The 21,441-nt window shown below is 32.4% G+C and overlaps 2 protein-coding genes across 4 annotated transcripts in view; one reads left to right on the top strand and one right to left on the bottom strand.

The window, feature by feature from the left end:
• The window catches only part of p47 (NSFL1 cofactor p47), a 51,673-nt gene extending 33,495 nt beyond the window's left edge, over positions 1–18,178 (bottom strand). The window contains exons 1-3 of one of the 3 annotated variants that reach the window (XM_085821019.1): positions 18,030–18,178; positions 17,277–17,389; positions 8,751–8,837 (exon numbers count right to left, since the gene is read on the bottom strand). In XM_085821019.1, coding sequence (XP_085677145.1) covers positions 8,751–8,837; positions 17,277–17,389; positions 18,030–18,050 — 221 coding nt within the window. In that variant the 5' untranslated portion in view covers positions 18,051–18,178. Of the gene's footprint in view, positions 1–8,750; positions 8,838–17,276; positions 17,390–17,531; positions 17,792–18,029 lie in introns of those variants that run through there. The other 2 variants (XM_035367605.2, XM_035367606.2) reach the window with 2 other exon arrangements.
• Positions 18,179–18,588: 410 nt separating this feature from the next.
• Positions 18,589–21,441, top strand: part of Pdk (pyruvate dehydrogenase kinase) — a 52,099-nt gene continuing 49,246 nt past the window's right edge. Inside the window, exon 1 of the mRNA XM_035367607.2 lies at positions 18,589–19,183. Within this exon, the coding sequence (XP_035223498.1) occupies positions 19,081–19,183 (103 nt within the window). The 5' untranslated portion in view covers positions 18,589–19,080. The remainder of the gene's footprint in view (positions 19,184–21,441) is intronic.

A 21,441-nucleotide genomic window follows, 5' to 3' on the forward strand; every position in this document is an offset into this window, starting at 1 on the left:
TTTGCACCCAGGAATTACCTTTAACTTAAATGCCAATTTAACTTCAATGCAGGTCATAAAAAACAGCAGAAATACTATTGAAATCTACAATACCTGCAGTAGCATTTGCCTGTGCCTGATGATTCCGGATTATGCTCATTATTGCCATCCCAAGTTCCCTTAATAGAAAATGGTCCTGAATATTACCAAAACCTGGTTTTGAGATTCAGTTTTCCAAAAGACAAAAACGGACGTAAATATTTTTAGATGTATTTTTGTCGAATCTAGCCAAACAACGAAAGAGTTAATCTGATTTCTGAAAACGATTACGAAAGAATAAACCTGTTAATGCGGAATTTCAAATTATTAAGCATTGGCGCAATGCTATTGAAAGAATTATCTACGCCATTCAGTTTTTAGCCAAATAAAACTTAGCCTTCCGTGGTTCCAGTAACAAATTATTTGAAAGCAATAATAATATTTTAAAGTGTATAGAAATTATCAAAAGATTTGACCCTATCATGTCTCTATATATCAATAAATTTCAAACTAAAAAAATATGCTTCAATACCATGGAAATAAAATTCAATAATTAGCTTATTGGGGGTTAACATAAAGCAAAGTATTTTAAATAAGGTCAAACAGGCAAAGCATTTTTCTATTTTACTTGATTGTACCCCTGATGCCAACCATCAAGAGCAGGTAACAATTTGTATCAGATATTTTAATTTAGAAAATACAGATATGAGTATAAAAGAAAGGTTTTTAGTATTTGGTATTACGACAGGCACGACCGGTGGATGACAAACAACATTCCTATTAAAGACTTTAGAGCAGCGATTCTCAACCGTTGGTGCGTGTACCACTGGTGGTACGCAAGAGAAAAATATGTAGTATGCAAAGAAACAAAGAAATTTTAACTTTTAAATTCAAAAGTCTCATGAAGAAAAAGAAGAAAAATAAATTTCCTGTGATCAAACTCAATCTGAAGATTTTCAAAATAACAGACTTGTTAACTTTTAGCTGAACCAGGAAAATAGTATATATATATATTTATTTAAAGGCATTTCAAATAAAGGCATTATATTTTTATTGCCTTTTTGCAAAACCTATTTGTGAGAACAAGGATTTTCTTCCATGTTGCATTTGAATAATAAATACAGAATAAAATCAAAAGTGGACCCTAATTTATGGTTAAAACTAAGTGAAATTAGACCAGACATAAAGAAACTGATCTCTCTAAAACAGGCCTAAATTTTAGAATTAAAGTGTGATAACTTAAATTTTGCTAATTAAAATGGAAACCACTTTTTAATCAAATATTTTTTATGTGTGCATATTTAATACAAATAGCCATCAGGTTATGAAAAAGGCAAAACACACTTTTTTTTTAACCTTTGAAAAACTGAAAAATAATCATTGAAAAATGTGATGGTGGTACTAAAGTTTTTCAATTATTGTTTAGATGATACGTGTTGTCAAAAGGTTGAGAACTGCTGTTTTAGAGGAAAATGGTTTAGATATTAGTAATTTACATGGCCAAGAATACAAAAATGGTTCAAACATGAGAGGTAAATAGTTTTCGAATAATTATGCTCAAATCGTTGCTTTTCCGAATCAAAAAGGTTAACCTAAGTTTAACAAAATATGTCACTGCACTTACCTTTTTTATGTACAAAAACAATAACAAGCAATCACAAAAAAGATAAATGTTGCAACAACGATTGCAACAGTAGACACAAAATAAGGATTAAGCAATTTGTCGAACATGTCTACGGCGCCCCCTGTACCCTTACATATGCATCGGCACCAAGTATTTTCACATTCAAATAGACAGAAGAGAACACCAGAGACAAACTCCTGCCCTGGTTATAATTTTCGGTCAAACAAGACTACGTGCTAGAAGGAAGGGACACTCAGACCTGGTAAGCTCCAGGCTGCTTTAACACAGTTAAACACCAGAACCCCTAAAGGTGATCCAAGAGGCTGCTAACTTATTGGTCGAGCCTAGAGGCATAGCTAGGGTTTTCAGCACTTGGGAGCAATTGAAAATTTTGTGCCCTTTTTTTGTGCCAGGAATGGAAAATATTTCATTCTAAAATTTCATAACATTAATTTGGCGCACCCTGGATGCTGCACCCGGGGACAAATATCCCCTCTTGCCCCACCTTAGCTAAGCCACTGGTCAAGCCGACGAGCTAAGACTAAGCTGAGCCGACAGGAATACTCAGTAACTCACATTCCAAGTCCCCGTGCTGGAGGGATGGTAAAAACATCTGTGATCAACAGGGAGCTCCAACCCCGGACAGCAGAACGATGTCACTTAAACACTGTCAGACAGACGGGTATCTGCATACCATTATGTAGTGTTAGTCCGGCCTGCTAACACTACATCATGGTATATAGATGTCGGTTTTAGGTGCCCCCAAGACGAAACCAAGGAAGAATATGAATATGCAGTTTTGAGACTCTAGGCATAAACTGGGAAATCTCAAGCAGTTGAAAGGCTCGCTGAATTCGCCAACTCCATCAGCGGGGTTGTTTCGCCACAGAAAACCATGAATATCTATGAAACCATGAATATAATAATAATCCACCACAACCAACGAAATGGACAAGACAGACACAGACACACCGGACGTAGGATCCCTGTCCCAGGTCCTCATTATGTCGGACCCATTCAGAGTTTGGGGTATCCCCCGTCCGTGAAACCTCATTCACGCGGATGCAACCCCCACAGTCCCCGCCCGGCTTTTACAAGCATTGGGCAATACAAAATCGTTGCAAAAGATCACGCTGTCACCTTGCCGCTAGGCACAACTCCGCTGGCAAAACCACATTCTTAAAGGTGTAGTGACCGCATTGTCAGTCCTCGCCATGCGAACTGAATGGGGTCAAACCCCTGTGAACTTAATCGACAATATGTACTATATAGCTCCACCACAGCCGGAGGAACAGACACGACAGTACCAGTATGGTCCCTGCCAAGCCTGAACCAACCTGAGTACAATACTTGGGCTCTAGTCTTGTGAAGTCAAATTATATACCCCTGTGGTTGAGACTGCCTACGTACAGATCCTAACCAGTAATTCCCAGACGTTCATCTGAGTTAACCCCCAGAGGGGGAGAACAGACAAGACAGTATCCTACAGTCCCTGCCGAGCCTGAAACAGCCATCGCCAGTGATGACTCCAGTCCTGTGTAGATTGATTTTAAACACCTGTGGCCGACACTGCCTAGGTACAGATCCTAATCAGTAGCTTCCCAGGTTTTACCTGAGTTGATCCCCGGAGGGGTGCTCAAATAAGACAAGAATTTTCCTGTTCAGACCAGGCAATGAGACAAACTACTTGTTTTAATGATCGCCCGGTGCCGGTTGTTTGCTCAAAAATGGCGAGATTTCTTTAAAACTTCATTACCACTGACAACTTGCCTCCGTTTGTTTGCAAAATGGATACTGGCATGCACTGGAGTAGCGAGCATGACTGGCGCCTGGGGCAAAATACCTTTTTGGCGGCCCTTCTCCCCGAAAAAACACAGTGATATGATGAAAATCTTGTTTGGAGAGCATTTGGCGCCCCTCTGCGAGCACCGCCCGAGGCATCATACACCCCCTTGCCCGCCTCACTACACCACTGCTGACGTGGCATTTGCAATGCTTGAAGTTTGTGAAGCAGTTTGCAATGAATTAATTTCTGTTCTTGGGGGGGGGGAGAAGAAGAAAAGGAAATCAATATGTAACTGAGTATGTGATGCCATGATGAACTGGGAGCATTAAATCAACTTTTAATTAACCCTTTGCGGCATGGTGTGCCCAGCACACCTAAAAATTTCCTTCTGTACAAACAGAAAAATTGAATGAAAATGGATTTAAAGGTTACCATAGGTTACTCTGAACTTTATTTATACTAGATGGCAGCACAACACAAACCAGTCCATATATTTTAGCCATGTTTAGTTTTTAAAGACCTTTATTTTTCAAAGAAATATTCCAGGTTTTTTTAGGATATAAAAAGAACTGTTTGAAAAGAAATTTCTATGTTATTTTATTAGCTGTATGCTAATCTCCTTATTCTATATTAGTTTTAAATTTTCACTTTGAAATCTTGCCTAAAATCGATCAGCGAACAACAGGTGTTCAAAGAATGGGCTCACTGAGAGACTAGGACTAGACCAAAAACTGTATCTTTGTTTCTCTGCAGTTCTCTGGTCAGTTCATTGACAATAGAAACGTGGCTTCACATCTGTGTTTCATTTCCTGTTTTTCTCTTTATTCTTTCTTTTTTGGGGGGTAGGGGAGGGTAGACTTGGTTATCTACTAAGTAATTGTTGGGGTGATTTACTGAAGGTCAGGGGTAGTTTTATCAGTCAGCTGTTTGGTTTTTCTTTTTCCTCTTTTGTTTTTGTTCAAAGAATCTTTGTTAGCACTGCGTTTGATAGTTTTGAGTTGTAGACGTTTATTTAATTTTATTTTATAGTTTATAATTTCTAACAGTAGTTATTATATTAATGTATTTTTTTTAGAATTTTAATTATTTTCCAAATGGATCGAAGAGGGTAGGCAGACCATTTCTGAATCACTGAAAGTGCTACCCGAATTGCTTTTAGATAGTGAATCTGATACAGATCCTGGTACATGTGCGAAACATGCAATATTGGGTTGTGCTTTTTCAAAGGTGATGTCACTTTCTTCGAAAAGTACCACCATGGAAAAAAAATAGACGAAAGTGTAAATATGAAATGTAAATAATGTAAATATCTATTTTTCCCACCATTCATACGTATGCAATCATCAGATAACCAAGAAGAGCCATAACCACAAAATTATTAGACTGCCTATCCCCTTTTTTTTTTTTTTTTTTTTTTTTTTTTTGTTGTTGTTGTTGCTGTTGTTGAAATTCCAAATTTAAAAGGTAGCGTGCCGGAAAGGGTTAAGTGAACTTTGGGGTGAGGCGGGTGTAGAGTAGCAGGCGTCCCCGTGGCACTGGACTGGTAATGCTAAATCTGCTACGGTATTCAGAATCTAGTGATTTTTAATTATATGCAAAATCTCTTACTCTTTTATGCGCTTCCCAGCAATTCTCATTTCATCACTCTCTTTGAAGCTCTGTTCATTCATGTGCCCGCTTCGGGTACACCCACAAAATTAAAACGATGTCACAAAATTTTACCTGTATACTCTTCTAGCCCTGATTAGACTGCCTACCCCCCCCCTTTTTTTTTTTTTTTTTTGCTGTTGTTGAAATTCCAAATTTAAAAGGTAGCGTGCCGGAAAGGGTTAAATGAACTTTGGGGTGAGGATATCAAAAGTTACAAAAACTTCATCAGAATGGGTTAAGGATAGTTTGAAACTTTATTGGAAATAGTCATTCCACTTATTCAGGGGGGGGGATACGTTCTTTCAAGATGCTCTGCCAGTAACATTAAAACACAAATAGCGCTTCAGTTTCTGTGGATGGACGACTTCTACAGTTCTTTGCAATATTTATTATGAGTGCCAAAATGCACAATCAGCATATTTATTCTAGAAGTGTTAGAGGACATTTTCTGTGTATGAGGCTGAGTGAAAATTTTTAGTCTTTTGCTTGAACTCTCAAACTCCAACACCCTCAAATTTTAACATGTTAATAATATCCTCATATGCTTCTGTAGCCGATTTTTTATTTTAATACTTCATCTTCTCGTTTGCAAATAAAATCTAATTTGTTGTTCAAATAAAATAGAAAGTCTATAAATAAAAATTTTCAAAATTTTAGATTATATTTTATTAGGAGTAATTGGCCATCAGTAAAAACTGGTTTTTTGAAATTCATATCAACGAAACAAAATGTTTGCCATTTAATTTATTTTTCTATAGTTGAATAATATATAATTCAATTGTTTTTTGATTAAAGAAAATTCAGAAATAAATATGTTTAAAATAAATATTTTGAATCTGATACCTTAACTTACTTCTATGTTTTTTCTACAATATAAAAAACATAAATTCATTCTGATCAGTAGTTATATCAACGTTATATTTAGGTATTAGTAAACAAGGGTGATAATATTCAGGTAGAAGTATCCCATAATACTTCACAAGGTGCATATGAATTAAAAAATGCCATAGTTAGATTATTACTTTATTTTGGCATTTTCAACATGACAGAAAAATTGGACACAATGTCTCTGCGAACACTGCTCAGAGTTACTACCCGGATAGATTTTCAGCTGGTTTGAAACAATGGAATCAGATTCATCTCCTTTATTTAGACGAAATGATAATTTACACTGTCAAAGCAGTCGTAGCAAGAAGCAAGCTGCGGATCGCCCAGAGATGTGTAAACTGGTCTTAATAAGTAAAATATAATGCAATGAAAAAAAAATAATTATTGATCCAAGAAACTAGTTTCCATCAAGGATACTCTTATTTTTTTTAGGTACTGTTTAACTGTGCAACACCATGCAGGCTTGCTGTGAAGTTTTATTTCGTGACTGCTCTCATGAAGACTATGATACAATTTTCTCTTCTTAAAAGAACAGAACACAGAAAACTGAAAATAGGTGACATGCATGAGGATGAAATAAAAAATTTAAGAAGGAGTTAGAGCATCACTGTGCTGAAAAATTGATTAACAAGAAGTTAACACGAAAAGACCAGAGTCCCACATAAAGAAGATGAAGAGAAATAATAAAGGTTGTAGGTTACCACTGTAAGTGATTTATTGCTGTTATACCAGATTTTTTTTTTAATCTGGTATGTTTTTTTATTTACTAAACATGACATTTTTTTTATTATGAAGTATTATGGGATAAATCTGACATGTTTTTTTATTTACTAAAAGCGATTTTTTAATTTACTAAAATGACATTTTTTTTTTTTACTAAATTGACATTTTATCTAATCTAATTAAATTATAGGTGCTTGTAGTTTTTACGAGTGATGGAAAACTAAAAGAAAAAAGCTGATGTGTACACCACATGACTTCCTTGTACTGAATATTAAATTATGTGCATTTTTTCTTGCATTTTATTTAAACTTATTAGATTGAATTAAACCTACTTCGCCGACAGCGCATAAACCACAATAGAATAAATGCATTCTTTAAAATTTACTTTGTTTACCATAGCGACACTCTGGTGCTAGGTTTACTTAACAGTATTATCTTTCATTCATATTATAGCTCAGAATGCACAAAATGTATATCATTTAAAGAATTATCTAATCGTTGCCACATGTTCTATTCAAATATTATAATAAAGCTAGAACTATGTATAAAAGAAATTAAGCAAATAAAACAAAAAAGAAACAGTTTTTCACAGACGATTGAGTATTTCTCATTTAATTAATTCAGTTCTTACTTCGCGAGAAGGCAAAAATACAGAAAAACTCAAAATATCTATATTAAAAATTACGAAGTAAATCTCAAACGCTTATTTCCTCGAAAAAATTTCCAGAAAGAATTAAGCATGATTTAATTGGCAATAATAAATGAATGCGTTATCTTTGTTGTTGCGAAGCTAAGTTTCTCTAGATTGGCAACAAATCCACTAGTCTCCTGTTTCAAATGTAAACATCAATGGCCAACATTAAAACAGGTTTAGCGGCAATTAAACAACTTTAAAATTGCTGATAATTCTAAAAATATTGCACACATATTTACTAAAGGCATAAAATCCTTAACCGGAAGATAAAAACAACATAATTCAATCATTTTTAAAACAAAAAATGTACAATTTGCAAACATATAAAAGTAAAGAAACTGAGATCACTGAGTCGGGTAACAGAGTGGATATATTTATAAATATATTTATATACGTTTGGTGCGGCCGATTGCAACCAAAATACGAGGTGCACATCTACCTGTTATAGCAGTCCTATATACAAAATTTCAACGTTCTGAGGCTACTCGTTTTTGAGTTATGCGAGATACGTACGTACGTACGAACGAACGTACATACGTTCGTACAGATGCCGCGAAAAATTCTATTCAGAATTAATTTTAAAGCAGTTTTATAATTTTTTTGAAGGAAAAGAGTATTTTACTCTGTCCTTACGTACAGATATCACGCAAAAACATTGTTAAATTGCATTCGATAGCGGTCAAAATGGATATTTTCGTTGAAATATGCTGCCTGAAACTTTTTGCGATTACAATACTTCCTTTTTACTTCGCACAAGGAAGTAAAAAAAATGTCACTAATTTAACGTACCCCCCCCCAAAAAAAACCACTGTTAAATAATAAAACTTAAAGGAAAATTTTAAAGAAAAAAAAAGAATTTACATCAAAAACTAGATATTCTTAATTTAGCTGTAGTTAATTTTTTACTAGCCAAAAAAACTGACAACAGGCATTTGACAATAAGCAAACCGACTGTCAAGAATATGATTTTTGAAGCAGCGAACTAGTTATCAAAAGCCTTGCTTTTTCTGGCAATTTTTCATATTACATCAGCAAATGAATTCACAGTGATATAAAACTTCATTTGATGTCTGTTTTTACGAATTTGGGGGGAGGATAAAGTATTCTTTTCTCACAAGAATACAGCAGTTTCATTTTCAGTTGATGGTATATTGAAAATTGTTACTTTGAAATTTTTAAATCTCTTACTAACAACAATTTAAGGAAGGGAAAGAAAATAAAAAGGGGGAAAAGGGATTTCACAGTTCTTATCATTGGTTTTGGAAAAGTTATCTTTATTTAAGCATGTTTTGCAAATGTGACTCAGATGAATATTATATTATTACAAATAATTATTGAAAGAGTGAAATATTTAAAATGCATTTTACCTTCTTTCAGAACCTCCAGCATAAAAGGCCTGGCCTTCTTCCTCATCAGTGGCTTGATTTCCCATTAAACTAGCAAACGTAGCTATTCTGGGAAAAAAAAAAAAAAAAAAAAGATGAAGTATAAACTCCAAACCACTGCAAAAACTTAATGCCAATTCCCAAAATACCAAAAAATAAGAAAATTATTAAATTTTATAATAATTAATATAAACTAAAATGCCTAAAACAAATTACTACATATGTTTATTTCTGTTAATATTTCTGTGCTTACAATGTATAATAAAAACAAGATACAAGGTAATATAAGAAATTTTATTTAAATGAAAAAACTACACAATTTAATGTAATTAAGATCAGTAAAAGAGATGATGCCGAACAGTTACACAGATTACAGAAATTTTGAAAAGGATTTGGGCCAAGTAATAATTGTTAAGATTTCAATTAATGAACGATCAGCATTGTTCTGTTATCAGGACTGGAGTTGCCATCAAAATGTTTTGCTAAAATTGCCAAAAGCCTGGTTGATATGAAGTGATCCATGTTTACTTTTTTTTACAAAAGTATGAATGCCTTCGACAACGAAAATTCAAATTCTAAAAATTGACAATGAAAAATTCAGAACGAAAATACAAATTCTAAAGATGTAACAATAAATTGTGTTTTTCTTATTATTGTATTTATCATAAATATGAAACAACTTAACAACTTAATAAACACATAAAACTTCTTCAGGAATGAAGAATTATTCAAATTGAAAGAAAGTACATGAAAAACCATGAAATGAACTTCTACTTCGATTCGAAGAAAGCACCAAAATGGATATATGAAAATACGATGTGCCAAGTGGAAAAAAAAAACATTATGTTCTCAAAACTGGTTAAAAGGACGAGAATCAGTTTATTAACAGCAACTGATTTTCATTTAGGCTTGGTTTTTACAAATAAGTTCTCTTAAATTTGGTCAGTATCAACTTAATATGAACCACTCACTGCACTGTTGTTTATGTGAACAGTTACACAAGGGAAGTCTGAGGCCACACATTAATATATAGACCATCGGTTAAAATAGGTGCCACTGGTAATGTTATCAAAGTCGACAAAAGCCTGTTTTCCAACATTTTTTTGATGAAAAAATGAAAAAACAACATTGGTCATATCCTTCCAACCCAGTGTGTGTTTTTAGTTGCTATGACTAACTACTCTGCCATAACTTTGTATAAAAGTTATTGAAGAAAATATTATTGATAGTACTATAATATAAAAAACTAAATTTATTGGAAACTTGCATGGAGAAAGGTAAGTTTTTTTTTTTCCTACTACCTAAGTAAATTTCAAAGTCCTAGACGCGCGGTGGTTTCACAGTGCGACCACCACCCACAGAACAATGGGCAAGAGTAGATTTTTTTAAATTCGTATATTATTTGTCTCTAGGATCATAATATTCAATTTTTAGACTTTTTAGTTTAAAAAATTATAAAAATAATATCGCACGCATCAAAGGGTTAATGAATGTATAACGGACGGTATAAGCTAAGCTAAAATTATCTAATTATCTATTTCAGTTAATGTTGCAAATTGCGTTGTTCCTTAATCTTTTAATTGGATCCGGCTTATTTTTTTTGCAAACTGTTAGAGCAATTTTATGAAAAGTAAGTTTGAACTTTCGATTATGTCAAAAAGAATTTCCAATTCTGGAGCACCCAAAGGATCTACAAAGCAAAAGCATGTTTCGATGTCCATTAAACAAAAAGTGGAATTGCTGCAAAAAATGGATAAAGGCACGAAGAAAGTGACAGAGAGGTGATTTGTTTCTCTAATCATTCCGAAATCTGTTTATCAATTTAACGCTGCTCTGCGTGGGAGGGGGTACATCGTGGCGCGCAATGAACTAAAAGTTGATATGTTAGCACTATCTCATCTTCAGGGCAGATGTTTTTATTTTATTCGGCTTATAATTCCTTACTAAATGTAGTGTTTCATCTCGATGTACTCCAATATGATTTAAATGATTTAAATTAATTTCCTCGTCATTATAAATATCAACGAATACACATAAAATAGTTTTCTGGTTGCAATTTTCTAATTTCGACTATGCATTATGTATGCTTTATGCATGCGCGCGTTGAAAGAAATGTTTAATAAAGCAAATAAATATTAAGCTTTGTTTTTGTAAATTTTGATACTCTTTAGATCACAATTGCTCTTTATTTCATAAATTACGATTTCATATTTTTATTTGTATAATTTCTGCATGCCATCTTACCAGATTTAAACTGTCGATCTATAATCCAGAAAAATTAATAATCGCTGAAGTCCCGACGAGTCCGGATTAAAGACTTTTGACTGGATATGCAAGATAAATATGAGGATGAAAATTCGTCATCAGCAGGATTTGGCAACGGGATCTGTGCCTTCCAGTTGCCCAATTGGGATAGATTATAAGGCACTTTTCTCCCTCCTTATGGACAGGGCTGGATTTACGTTTAAGCTATACAAGCTATAGCTTAGGGCCACCACATTCTTGCCCCACAAAAAATTAAGATATAGTATAAATAGTATTAAAATATATTATAACAATATCTCAAATAGCTCCCCAATATCTCAAATAGCTTAGGGCCTTATCAAGTCTAAATCTGACTCTGCTTATGGACATTAGAAACATATCCAGTTAGCATTCATAATAGTTTGAATAAATAGATGTTTGAATACATAAAAGTTTGAATCCCACGGAAGGAAATTCATGTTTTTCATATTTTCAGCCTCAACAAAGCTAATGACTCTACATGTACAATAAAACTCAAAATACTTAGTAAATGAACAATCTCTTGAATATAGCACAATTATAATGCTAAATGAATTATACGGTTGATCTTTACTGTATGATAATGACTCTACATGTACAATAAAACTCAAAATACTTAGTAAATGAAGAATCTCTTGAATATAGCACAATTATAATGCTAAATGAATTATATGGTTATCTTTATTGTATGTGAGAAAAAATCATCAAGTGGTATTGGTTGTTCATGAAATTTAGAAGCCCGCTGCGTGAAATAGGTTTTTGGGTAACCCTAATGTTGATACTGTTGGCGAAACTAGCCTTGGGAAAAATTGTGCGAATAATTTGAGTATGTCTGACATTACGACTATAATTTCTGACAGCTGGAAGGCATACAATTGCCTTTCAGATGAAGGCTTTGGACACCTAACACTAAATCATAGTTTGCAATTTAAGGATCATGATACAGGTGCCAACATTAATAAAATAGAAGGAACGTGGAATGCAGTTAAATGCGGTTTTAGCCAGGAGGAAAACCAAGGACGGCTTGGACTATTATTTGGCCGAATATGTGTGGGGCAAGAAGGCCCAGGGGGGAAATCGATTTATGGCTTTCTTGAATACTATTATACATATTTATCCACCATTAACAGCAGATGAGCCAAATTTAATTGAATTGCTTACATGGAAAATGGAGGAGATGGTGGTAGAGAGCATGAACGTATGCATGTGAAAGGTATGTTAAAATATTGGTGTTTCATTTATTTAATCGTCTCTGTGTGTTAGTTTTTATTAAAAGATTTGTTGTTTAATATTTTTATGTTACAAAATATGTATTTTGGTTATTTATTACTCTCTGTTTGTCTCTGTGTATTAAGACAGCGGCAAATTTTTTCTGGTTAACGTGATAGTTTTAACTTTGTTTTAGTTTCCTGATTTTGTTTAAGTGAAAATAGATTGATGTGTACATGGACAAAGTTAAGGCAGTGCGTAATGCCTTGATGTGTACATGGACAAAGTTAAGGCAGTGCGTAATGCCTTGATGTGTACATGGACAAAGTTAAGGCAGTGCGCAATGCCTAGATTATGCAATTCTCTAATTTTTTTTTTAAGTTAAAATAGGTCGATGTGTACATGGACACTGTGTTTGTGCAAGCCTTTGACTTCTTGTTTTGGTTTTGTGTAATGAGCGGAAGGTTCAATACCATCTTGAAATTGGTGCTGATCCTTCCTGGCACTGATCTTGGCATCAAAAAAGAGACGATTAGCCAAGAAGTACTGGAGTGTAAATTTTAACGGAATTATATTTTTATGTTAACTTCTTTGTTGTTTTTCAGTCCAGTTTTGTACTGCATTAAAAATCACCATTTGATCCATAAAAACATTATTTTCATTATGTTTAATTGATTACTTACCAATGATATAGGTACATATTAAATAAAAGAAATATTGATAAAAGTATATTTTAGGGTACCCCTTGGCGATTTTTGACGATACATGGATACAGAGTTTGTGCAGTTCTTTGACTTGTTATTTTGCCTTGTGTAGTGGTGATTTTTGCTGGAAAAATCGCTACACAAAGCCAAAATAACAAGACGAAGAATTGCACAAACTCGGTATCCATGTATACATCGACCTATTTTCACGTGAAAACAAATCTCAGAATTGCACAAAAACGGCACTGTGCACTCCCTTTATCCATTTACACATCGAACTATTTTCACTTAAAAAAATATTAGAGAATTGCACAAACTAGGCTTTGAGCACACCCTTGAGTTTGTCCATGTACTTATTTTTTTTTAAAAATGTTTAAAGAGCACCCAATTCTACAGTAGCAGCAAACAAAAAATACATAATCTCAATAAACTACATTTTAAACCAAACAATAAAATAACATAAAAAAGGAAAAACTTGTTATGCATTTAAGTACTAACAAAGCAAATATCCACTTACCTTATTTAGAAATCCCTTCATATTCAGTCTGTGGCACACAAAATTCCTTGGTTGATCTTTGGATTATGGTAACTTGGCGATTTTTTGGCAAAAATTTGGCGACCAACTCTGCTACAGCAACCCTCTATTTTTTTTTTTTTTTTTTTCCCCCCACCATTTTGTCTTTACTTAGTAAAGACATGTTTCTTTTCTTTTTATTTACTCAACGCTTTTTCCAACAATCTACTAGCCGAATTACACTTATGCTAGAAATTTTATGGAACAAAACTGCTTAATCATGACAAATATTAACTGCAAAATTGGGGAAAAGTGCAGAATCGCAAACTCCTTGCGCGTTTTTCAGAACAGCACATACACATAAACCATTTACACGTCGACTTATTTTTACTTAAAAAAACATCCCAGAATTGCACAAAAATGGCATTGCACACACTCTTAACTTTATCCATCTACACTGCTATTTTCTCATAAATTACAAAAATTTGCACGAAAATGCAAAAAAATTCTGTGAATCTTTAAAACTCGATAAAAAGCACATATATGAAATTACCTGATTGCAAAAAAGTATATACCCTTTCCAAGGATGAACATTTCCACATATAAAATAAATAAAATATCCAAAAACTTTTGCCTCTAAATTATCTATTATATTATAAACGTCACCAACGAATTCATACCGCAAACATTACAAATGGTTACAAATACTTAGTGTCAAATATTTAAATTATTTCCATACATGTTTACTTCAACTGAAACGTATACCAAATTCCTACAAACATAAAATTCACAAAATAACTATCATTTAATTAAAATATCACTCAACCATGAACACGTCGACTTATTTTTACTTAAAAAAACATCCCTGAATTGCACAAAAATGGCATTGCGCACACTATTCACTATATCCATGTACACTGCTTTTTTCTCATAAATTAGAAAAATTTCACGAAAATGCATGAAAATTTTGTGAATCTTTAAATCCGGTAAAAAGAACATATATGAAATTACCTGATCGCGAAAAATTATATACCCTTTCCAAAGATGAACATTTCCACATATAAAATAAATAAAATATCCAAAAACTTTTACCTCTAAATTATCTATTATATTATAAACATCACCAACGAATTCATACCGCAAACATTACAAATGGTTACTAATACTTAGTGTCAAATATTTAAATTATTTCCACGCACGTTTACTTCCATTGAAACGTATACCAAATTCCTACAAACATATAATTCACAAAATAACTATCATTTAATTAAAATATAATTAAATTCAAAAACACTACTTAAAATATAAATAAGCACATACATTAAATTAATAAAAATTAGCTTACAATCCTAATTACTTTAAACTAAATCATTGCTAATAACAATTTTCCAATAATAGGATATTACTTTATTTACTCCTTACATTTAGAACAATGCATAAAAATAATATTCTCAAATAATTAAAAATACTAACTTACCTAATCTGCGAATTTTTCCTCCATAGTTCCTCTGCTAAATAAAAAGGAAAATTCTCTTTATCACAATGCCTAAATAGCCATTCTGAATTCACTTTAGTTAGGGCCATGGGATCCAAAAATTAACCAAAACTGTTTCACACAACACAGAATAAAGCTAAATACAAAATTTCCAGATTTTTTTTCCAGTTTCCTCCCCTTTCCGAGTAAAGAACTGTAATTCGTCCATTAATGTCACATGACATATCTCATGATCTCTCACTTCCCTCACACAAAATAATGCATAATCGGAACTGAGTTCACATTATAACCAAAGTCCTCGGTAGTAACCTTTATCGCCTCCAAAATGTCGCCAAACTACCAGTTACCATATTCCAAAGATCAGCCAATTCCTTAACAGCATCCAAAAACTTCCTAAAATTATCTAAATATGAATCCATATATCGGCGTAGCCACATAAATTCACAAAAATAAGAGCCTATGTATTCCGGACTGTCCGGAAAATGGCTACTAAGTAAACCTTCATTTACACACCAGCCAATTAATGAACTTTTCCCCTTTCTTTCCAAATTATACAGAAACTTCAAATTAATCTTGCTACATTCAGTCCAAACAATGAAACAACCAATGTACTTCCTAACTTCACGCACAACAAAAGCCCTTACAAAACATCCCACAATTCAAAATTTCACAGAATAACGCAAGCGATTATGTCAAAATAGGATTTCCATAACATTCAACTACTCAGACTACCATAAATGAAACAACAACTTGGCGATAAATGAAACAACTTTGCGATAATACAAGGGGTACCCTAAAGTCAACTCTAACCGAAATATTTCTTATTTCATCCATATTAAATAAATGCTCAGGAAAATATATTTACGGGTGCCCCTTGGCAATAATTGGTGGTACATGGACGCAGAGTTTGTGCAGTCCTTTGACTTGTTATTTTGGCTTTGTACAGCAGCAATTTTTGCACCAAAAATCCCTGCTACACAAATCCAAAATAACAAGTCAAAGAATTCCACAAACTCAGTAGCTATGTACACATCGACCTATTTTCAGTTAAAAAAACTCGGAGAATTCCACAAACTAGGCATTGCGCACTCCCTTGACTTTGTCCATGTACACATCAATCTATTTTCACCTAAAAATTCAAAGGAACAGCCAACAAAAAATATATAATCTCAATAAACTACATTTTAAATCAAACAATGAAAGAACATAAAATTCATCTTAGCACTACACAAGGGAAATATCCAATTCACACATCTTTAATCAAAACAAACGGCTAAAGTGCAGAATCGCACACTTATTTGATTGGCGTTTGTTTGGTGCTTTTTACAAGAGTAAGAAGATTTGGATTTTTGTCAATTTTCTTTCACTTTATAAGTGAAAATACGTCAATGTGTACATGGATAAAGTCAAGGGAGTGCGCAATGCCATTTTTGTGGAATTTATGGAATTTTTAAAGTGAAAATAGGTCGATGTGTACATGCATACCGAGTATGTGCAATTCTTTAAAAGCACACCAAGCAGTGAGTGATTCTGCACTTTCCCCAATTCCTTAACAGGGTCCAAAAACTTCCCAGAATTATCTGAATTAGAATCTGTATACTAGTGTCGCCACGTAAATTCACAAAAATAAAAAGACAAAAATATTCTCTGTAGCGATGGTATCGTCCAACATTCAACCACGCACATTTCCTTCCAACAAACAGGACACCTAAAAATGGCTACCAAGTAAATCTTCATTTATACACCAGTCAATTAATGCTTTTTTCCTTTTCGTTCTAAACTGTACAGAAACTTCAAATTAATCTTACCACATTCAGACATTTTACTGTGTAAACCACAAAATAACAATGTACTTCTTATACAAAATCCCACATACACTTCTTAAATCTTTTCCCATCATTCAAATTGACCACAATCATGCAACCAATTACGTCATAATAGGGTTTCCCTAACATTCAGCTACTCAGGTTACGATAAATGAAAAACAACTTGGCGATAAATGGAACAACTTAGCGATAATCCAAGGGGCACCCTCAAATCTACTCAAACCAAATGCTCCATATTAAATATACAAAAATCATGTTAAATGTGAAATTGGCAGAAATAAACTGCACCAGCCATTTCTTGGTGCAGTTTTTGTTTTGAGACAAAGATGAATGAGATTTACAAATTCTATCACCAACAATAACTCATGAAATGAACTAATTCATTACAGTGATTTTTTTTTTAATTTTTACATTAAAAAGTTAATTAACTTAAAATTTTACACAGACTGAGGTCATAAACATGCATAATGAATTTACCTGGAACTGTTATTAGGTGGCATTTGAGGTTTTGGGCTTCCAGGCCTCTGAAATACAGGATCATCGTCACTGGATTTATCTTCAGTTTCTTCAAAGTATCTTGACATTGCAAGCTACAGAGGAAAAAAAAACAATCAAAACAGAAATCCGCCTTTTATAAAACTCGTCTAAATTTATAGATAAAAACTCTGACAGAGTAAAATTACTTAAAAGTTCTATGAAAATTAAATAAATTTAAATGCAATTAAATTATACCAAAATGTAATCTAAATTTCGCAATCATCATAGAATGCATTACGGATTCTAGAGTGGTATGTTCACTTTATAAATTTAACATCTTACGTCGCTATCCCATCCAGCGTCTTCTAAAAAATGCCGTGCTTGCGAAATATCAGTGCCAGTAACTTTGCAAAATTCGGATATTAATGCCGCAGGATCTATGTCTGCCATTATTGAACACAATACTAAAAATGTAGACACAACAACAAACAAAAAAAAAAAAAAATGTCAAACTGCACCGGATAACAAAGACAGTTACAGCTGTTATGTTTTGATTAGTCAGTGTATTTCAGAAAGAAAATTAAAAGCAACGAATTCTGAAACAACTTCAATACAAAATAAAAACACTTAAAATAAATAAAAAAACTTATATAAATTTTTGTACTTGTAAATCATATTTTAAAATAAACAAAAACAAGAATAATATTCGTTACGAAAAGAAAATTTTTAGTTGACGTAGGACAGTTTACTCACAATTATAATGGAGAAAATCATAAGAATTTGTTACAATTGCTTTCTTGCTTCCCTTTTTCATAACCCAAAACAAGTAGGTTATGTAATAGGAAAGGAAAATTTTGTGTCAGCTAAGTCAAAAAAAAAGTGTTAAAATTCTGCGCATCATTACTGAAATACAGGCTAAAACTAGAGCCCCTAAAGATTCACATTAGTAAAATATTCTTTAAAAAACTTTCTTAATTTTTCTGATGTTGTTTAAAAAACATCAGAATATATTTCGCAAAATTTAGTGCCTCATTTCAGCCAAGTTGTGCATAGTACTGTCTTTTCTCCAAATCAACAGGAGCATTTAGATTTCCTCAGTATATTATAATTTTTATATGCCGTTCTAATATTTTATTCGTTGCATTTTTATCGTGCATTTAATTCCCAATCTTCCATTCTTCCTCTTGGGTAGCGACTTGTCGCTCAGTAATGATGCCAAAGTCCCGAGGCCACACGTACTACTCGCCAAAGTCCAATATTACGTCACGAAAAAAAGATGCGCACCGACACACCTTTCTTGTACTCTGCACTGACACACCTTCATTACGTCAACGAACCATTTGTAGGTAGTTTAGTGTGTCTGTTGTGATTTAGGGCATCGTTTCTGTTTGTTTGTTTGTAGAAGCGGTGTGAGATTCATTTCATAATTCTTGTAGCAAGCGACTTTTTTTTTTCCTGGCATGCTAACTCAGATGGTGGTAGTGTGAAGGGCGCTGCTTTGGTCTGAGAAGTAAACGTTTACATTTTGTGCATTTAAATCGCTGGACAGAAGTTGAATTGCGGAAGCGATTAATTTGTTCGCGCACTTGGCAGTTGCGAAATATGAGCTGTATTATGCATTTATGACCTTTTATAAGTTGCTTAACCAGAGTAGAATTTATAAGTTGCTTAACTAGAATGACATTTTTACTTTTATATGAAATAATACTCAGATAAATATATTACTTTCATACGTACATAACTTTTGGTTTTTAAACCTAGTTTTTTGTTTTTGCTAATATTTAATTTTCAAAATTTAGTCACCATGCGAACTTCACTGAAATTATTTAAAGACATTTCTAAGATGCTGGACTTTTACTCTCAATTTAATCCTTCACCTTTATCAATTAAGCAATTTCTCGATTTTGGTAAGTATTTCTGATATTTTTTAAATATGCTGCTTTTTTTTGTCAGAAAGACGAATACACACATGAATAAAACCGAATTTTACGCTTCTACAAATAAAATTTTAGAGTGGAGCATTTCATATTAAAAGTGACTTAAAAAAAATTAAGGTTTTTTTTTTGTTTTTGTTTTGTTTTGTTTTTGTTTGTGTGTGTGTGTGAGGGGATAACATATGTTTAACATGCAACAAATCAGAAAATTGCATACACATTTGTACTTATATTGCCTAAATGTAGAAATTTGGCATTTATTTTATCAAAATACTTTAAGATTAAATTTTGATAAACTTGTCGAAGCGAAGAATTAGCATTCAAGATGCAGATTTGATGTACAAGTAATTAGAGCCTTATCTTAGACCTCATATGTTAAGGTCTGAAATCATCCTAAAACTTTTCTCTCACGAGAACTAGAAAAGTGGGAACTGGATACAGCCCTGTCATAATCAAACTCTGTTTGTAATATCCTATGAAAAACTGCTGATAAAATTTTTGGTAAAAATGTGATTTATTAATTAATCAGCATGGTTAACAGAATTCAACCTTAGTTTTTTATTAGTCTGTGGTGAAGAGTTAAAAAACATTTCAAAGGTTTCTTAAAATGTACACTGTGTTAAAAAAAAAAAAAAAGACAGTTGTAAATCGCCCATTCTATATAGCACTCATAATTTAAACTAGAGTGTAATGAGAGTAGAGGGAGTTCTTAATTTCGTTTTGTATGTTTTAAATAGGTTTTTCAACTACATCTTGGTTCATTGGATTTTCTGTTTAGGGATTCACATTTAAATTAAAAATTTTTCACTCAAGTTTTGTTTTTTCACTTTCGTTTTCAGTTTTTAAAGGGATAGAATTCTCTTTCTTTAAGATTATTCTAATGTTTATAATTAAAAAAATGGTTTGATCCTAGTATCCGGTGCACACGAGATTTGGCTACTTTTGGCGACTTTATGATGAGCAGTAAAAACGGGACATATGCGATGAGTAGTAAATGGGTCATTCAAAGAATATATATAGTTAAATATAGTATATATTATGTATATACACACACATAGTATATAGTGTATAGTTTAAAGACATTCTTTGGATCATTTTTTATGTTGGCGATAATTTTCAAAATCGCGCCAAGGCTGCACCGTATACTAGGATTTTACCAAAAAAATTTTCCCCTTGCCTTGGGAAAAGGCCAGAAATTTTCGGATGAACTATTATAATTATAATTTAAATACATTGAAATGGTTCATTGGCTAAATCTGGATACAGGCAAGGATTTTTGTAGAAGAGAGATTTCAATTATTTTCAAGGTTCCTTCCCCCTGATGAAGTATCATTGAGATTTATTGAATTCTTCTTCTGTTTTGTTAATTTTTCTTGTAATTTTATAATTTTTGAAGATCTGTTTTGCTTGTTTGAAATGTTTTGGTTTTAAAATTTTTTAATTTATTATTGCATTTCTATGATTATTTGAAATTTATTAATTATGAATTTCAATTTCTGCTCCTTCTGAAATATTAGTTCTAAATTATGTTTTTAATGATAATTTTCTGCAGCTTAATGCACGAAAATAACTAGGCATGTTTGTGTTTTGTTTTCTTAAAAAAATTATTTTGTAATTATATATATAATATATAGCATTGTTCAAATACAGGTATTTTGACACAAAATCCCACTTTTTCTGAAATGACATGCCAATTTTTTTTCCATCTCTTTTTTTATTAAACTTATTTGATTCTTCCTTCACATTTTGAAATTTAGGTTCATTCAAAATAAAATTTGCCCATTTTTTAAAAGAAATTAATTTCTTTTTTAGTAATTCACAACATTTGATTTTACTTTTGGTTTTGAATTTAACTATACCCTTGCCTATATGGATGGCAAAACACGAATTGAGTAATTGAAGAGTTAGGTTTGGAGGTAACTTCCCCTTGATAAGTCTGTCTCCTGCCTGCTCAATAATTATTCACTTATACAAATTAATTTGATCTTAGAAATTCCTTAAAAAAATGTTTGAAATTAATTTTTTGGAATTATATATTTTTTCATGGTTTTAGATGTGTGCACTTAATTTACATATGCTCTTAGAATTTAAATGATATTGTAAATTAGTTCGCAGCAATAATAATTTTTTAATTTTTGCAATTAAAATTTCTTCATTAAATTTTTAATTTATAATAGATATTAATTTAAATTTATATATATATTTAAATTCTATTTATACGAATAGAGAAT

The sequence above is a fragment of the Stegodyphus dumicola genome, chromosome 7, assembly GCF_044657685.1.
Source record: "Stegodyphus dumicola isolate Sdum_Otavi_A_Nest chromosome 7, ASM4465768v1".
NCBI lineage: Eukaryota > Metazoa > Arthropoda > Arachnida > Araneae > Eresidae > Stegodyphus > Stegodyphus dumicola.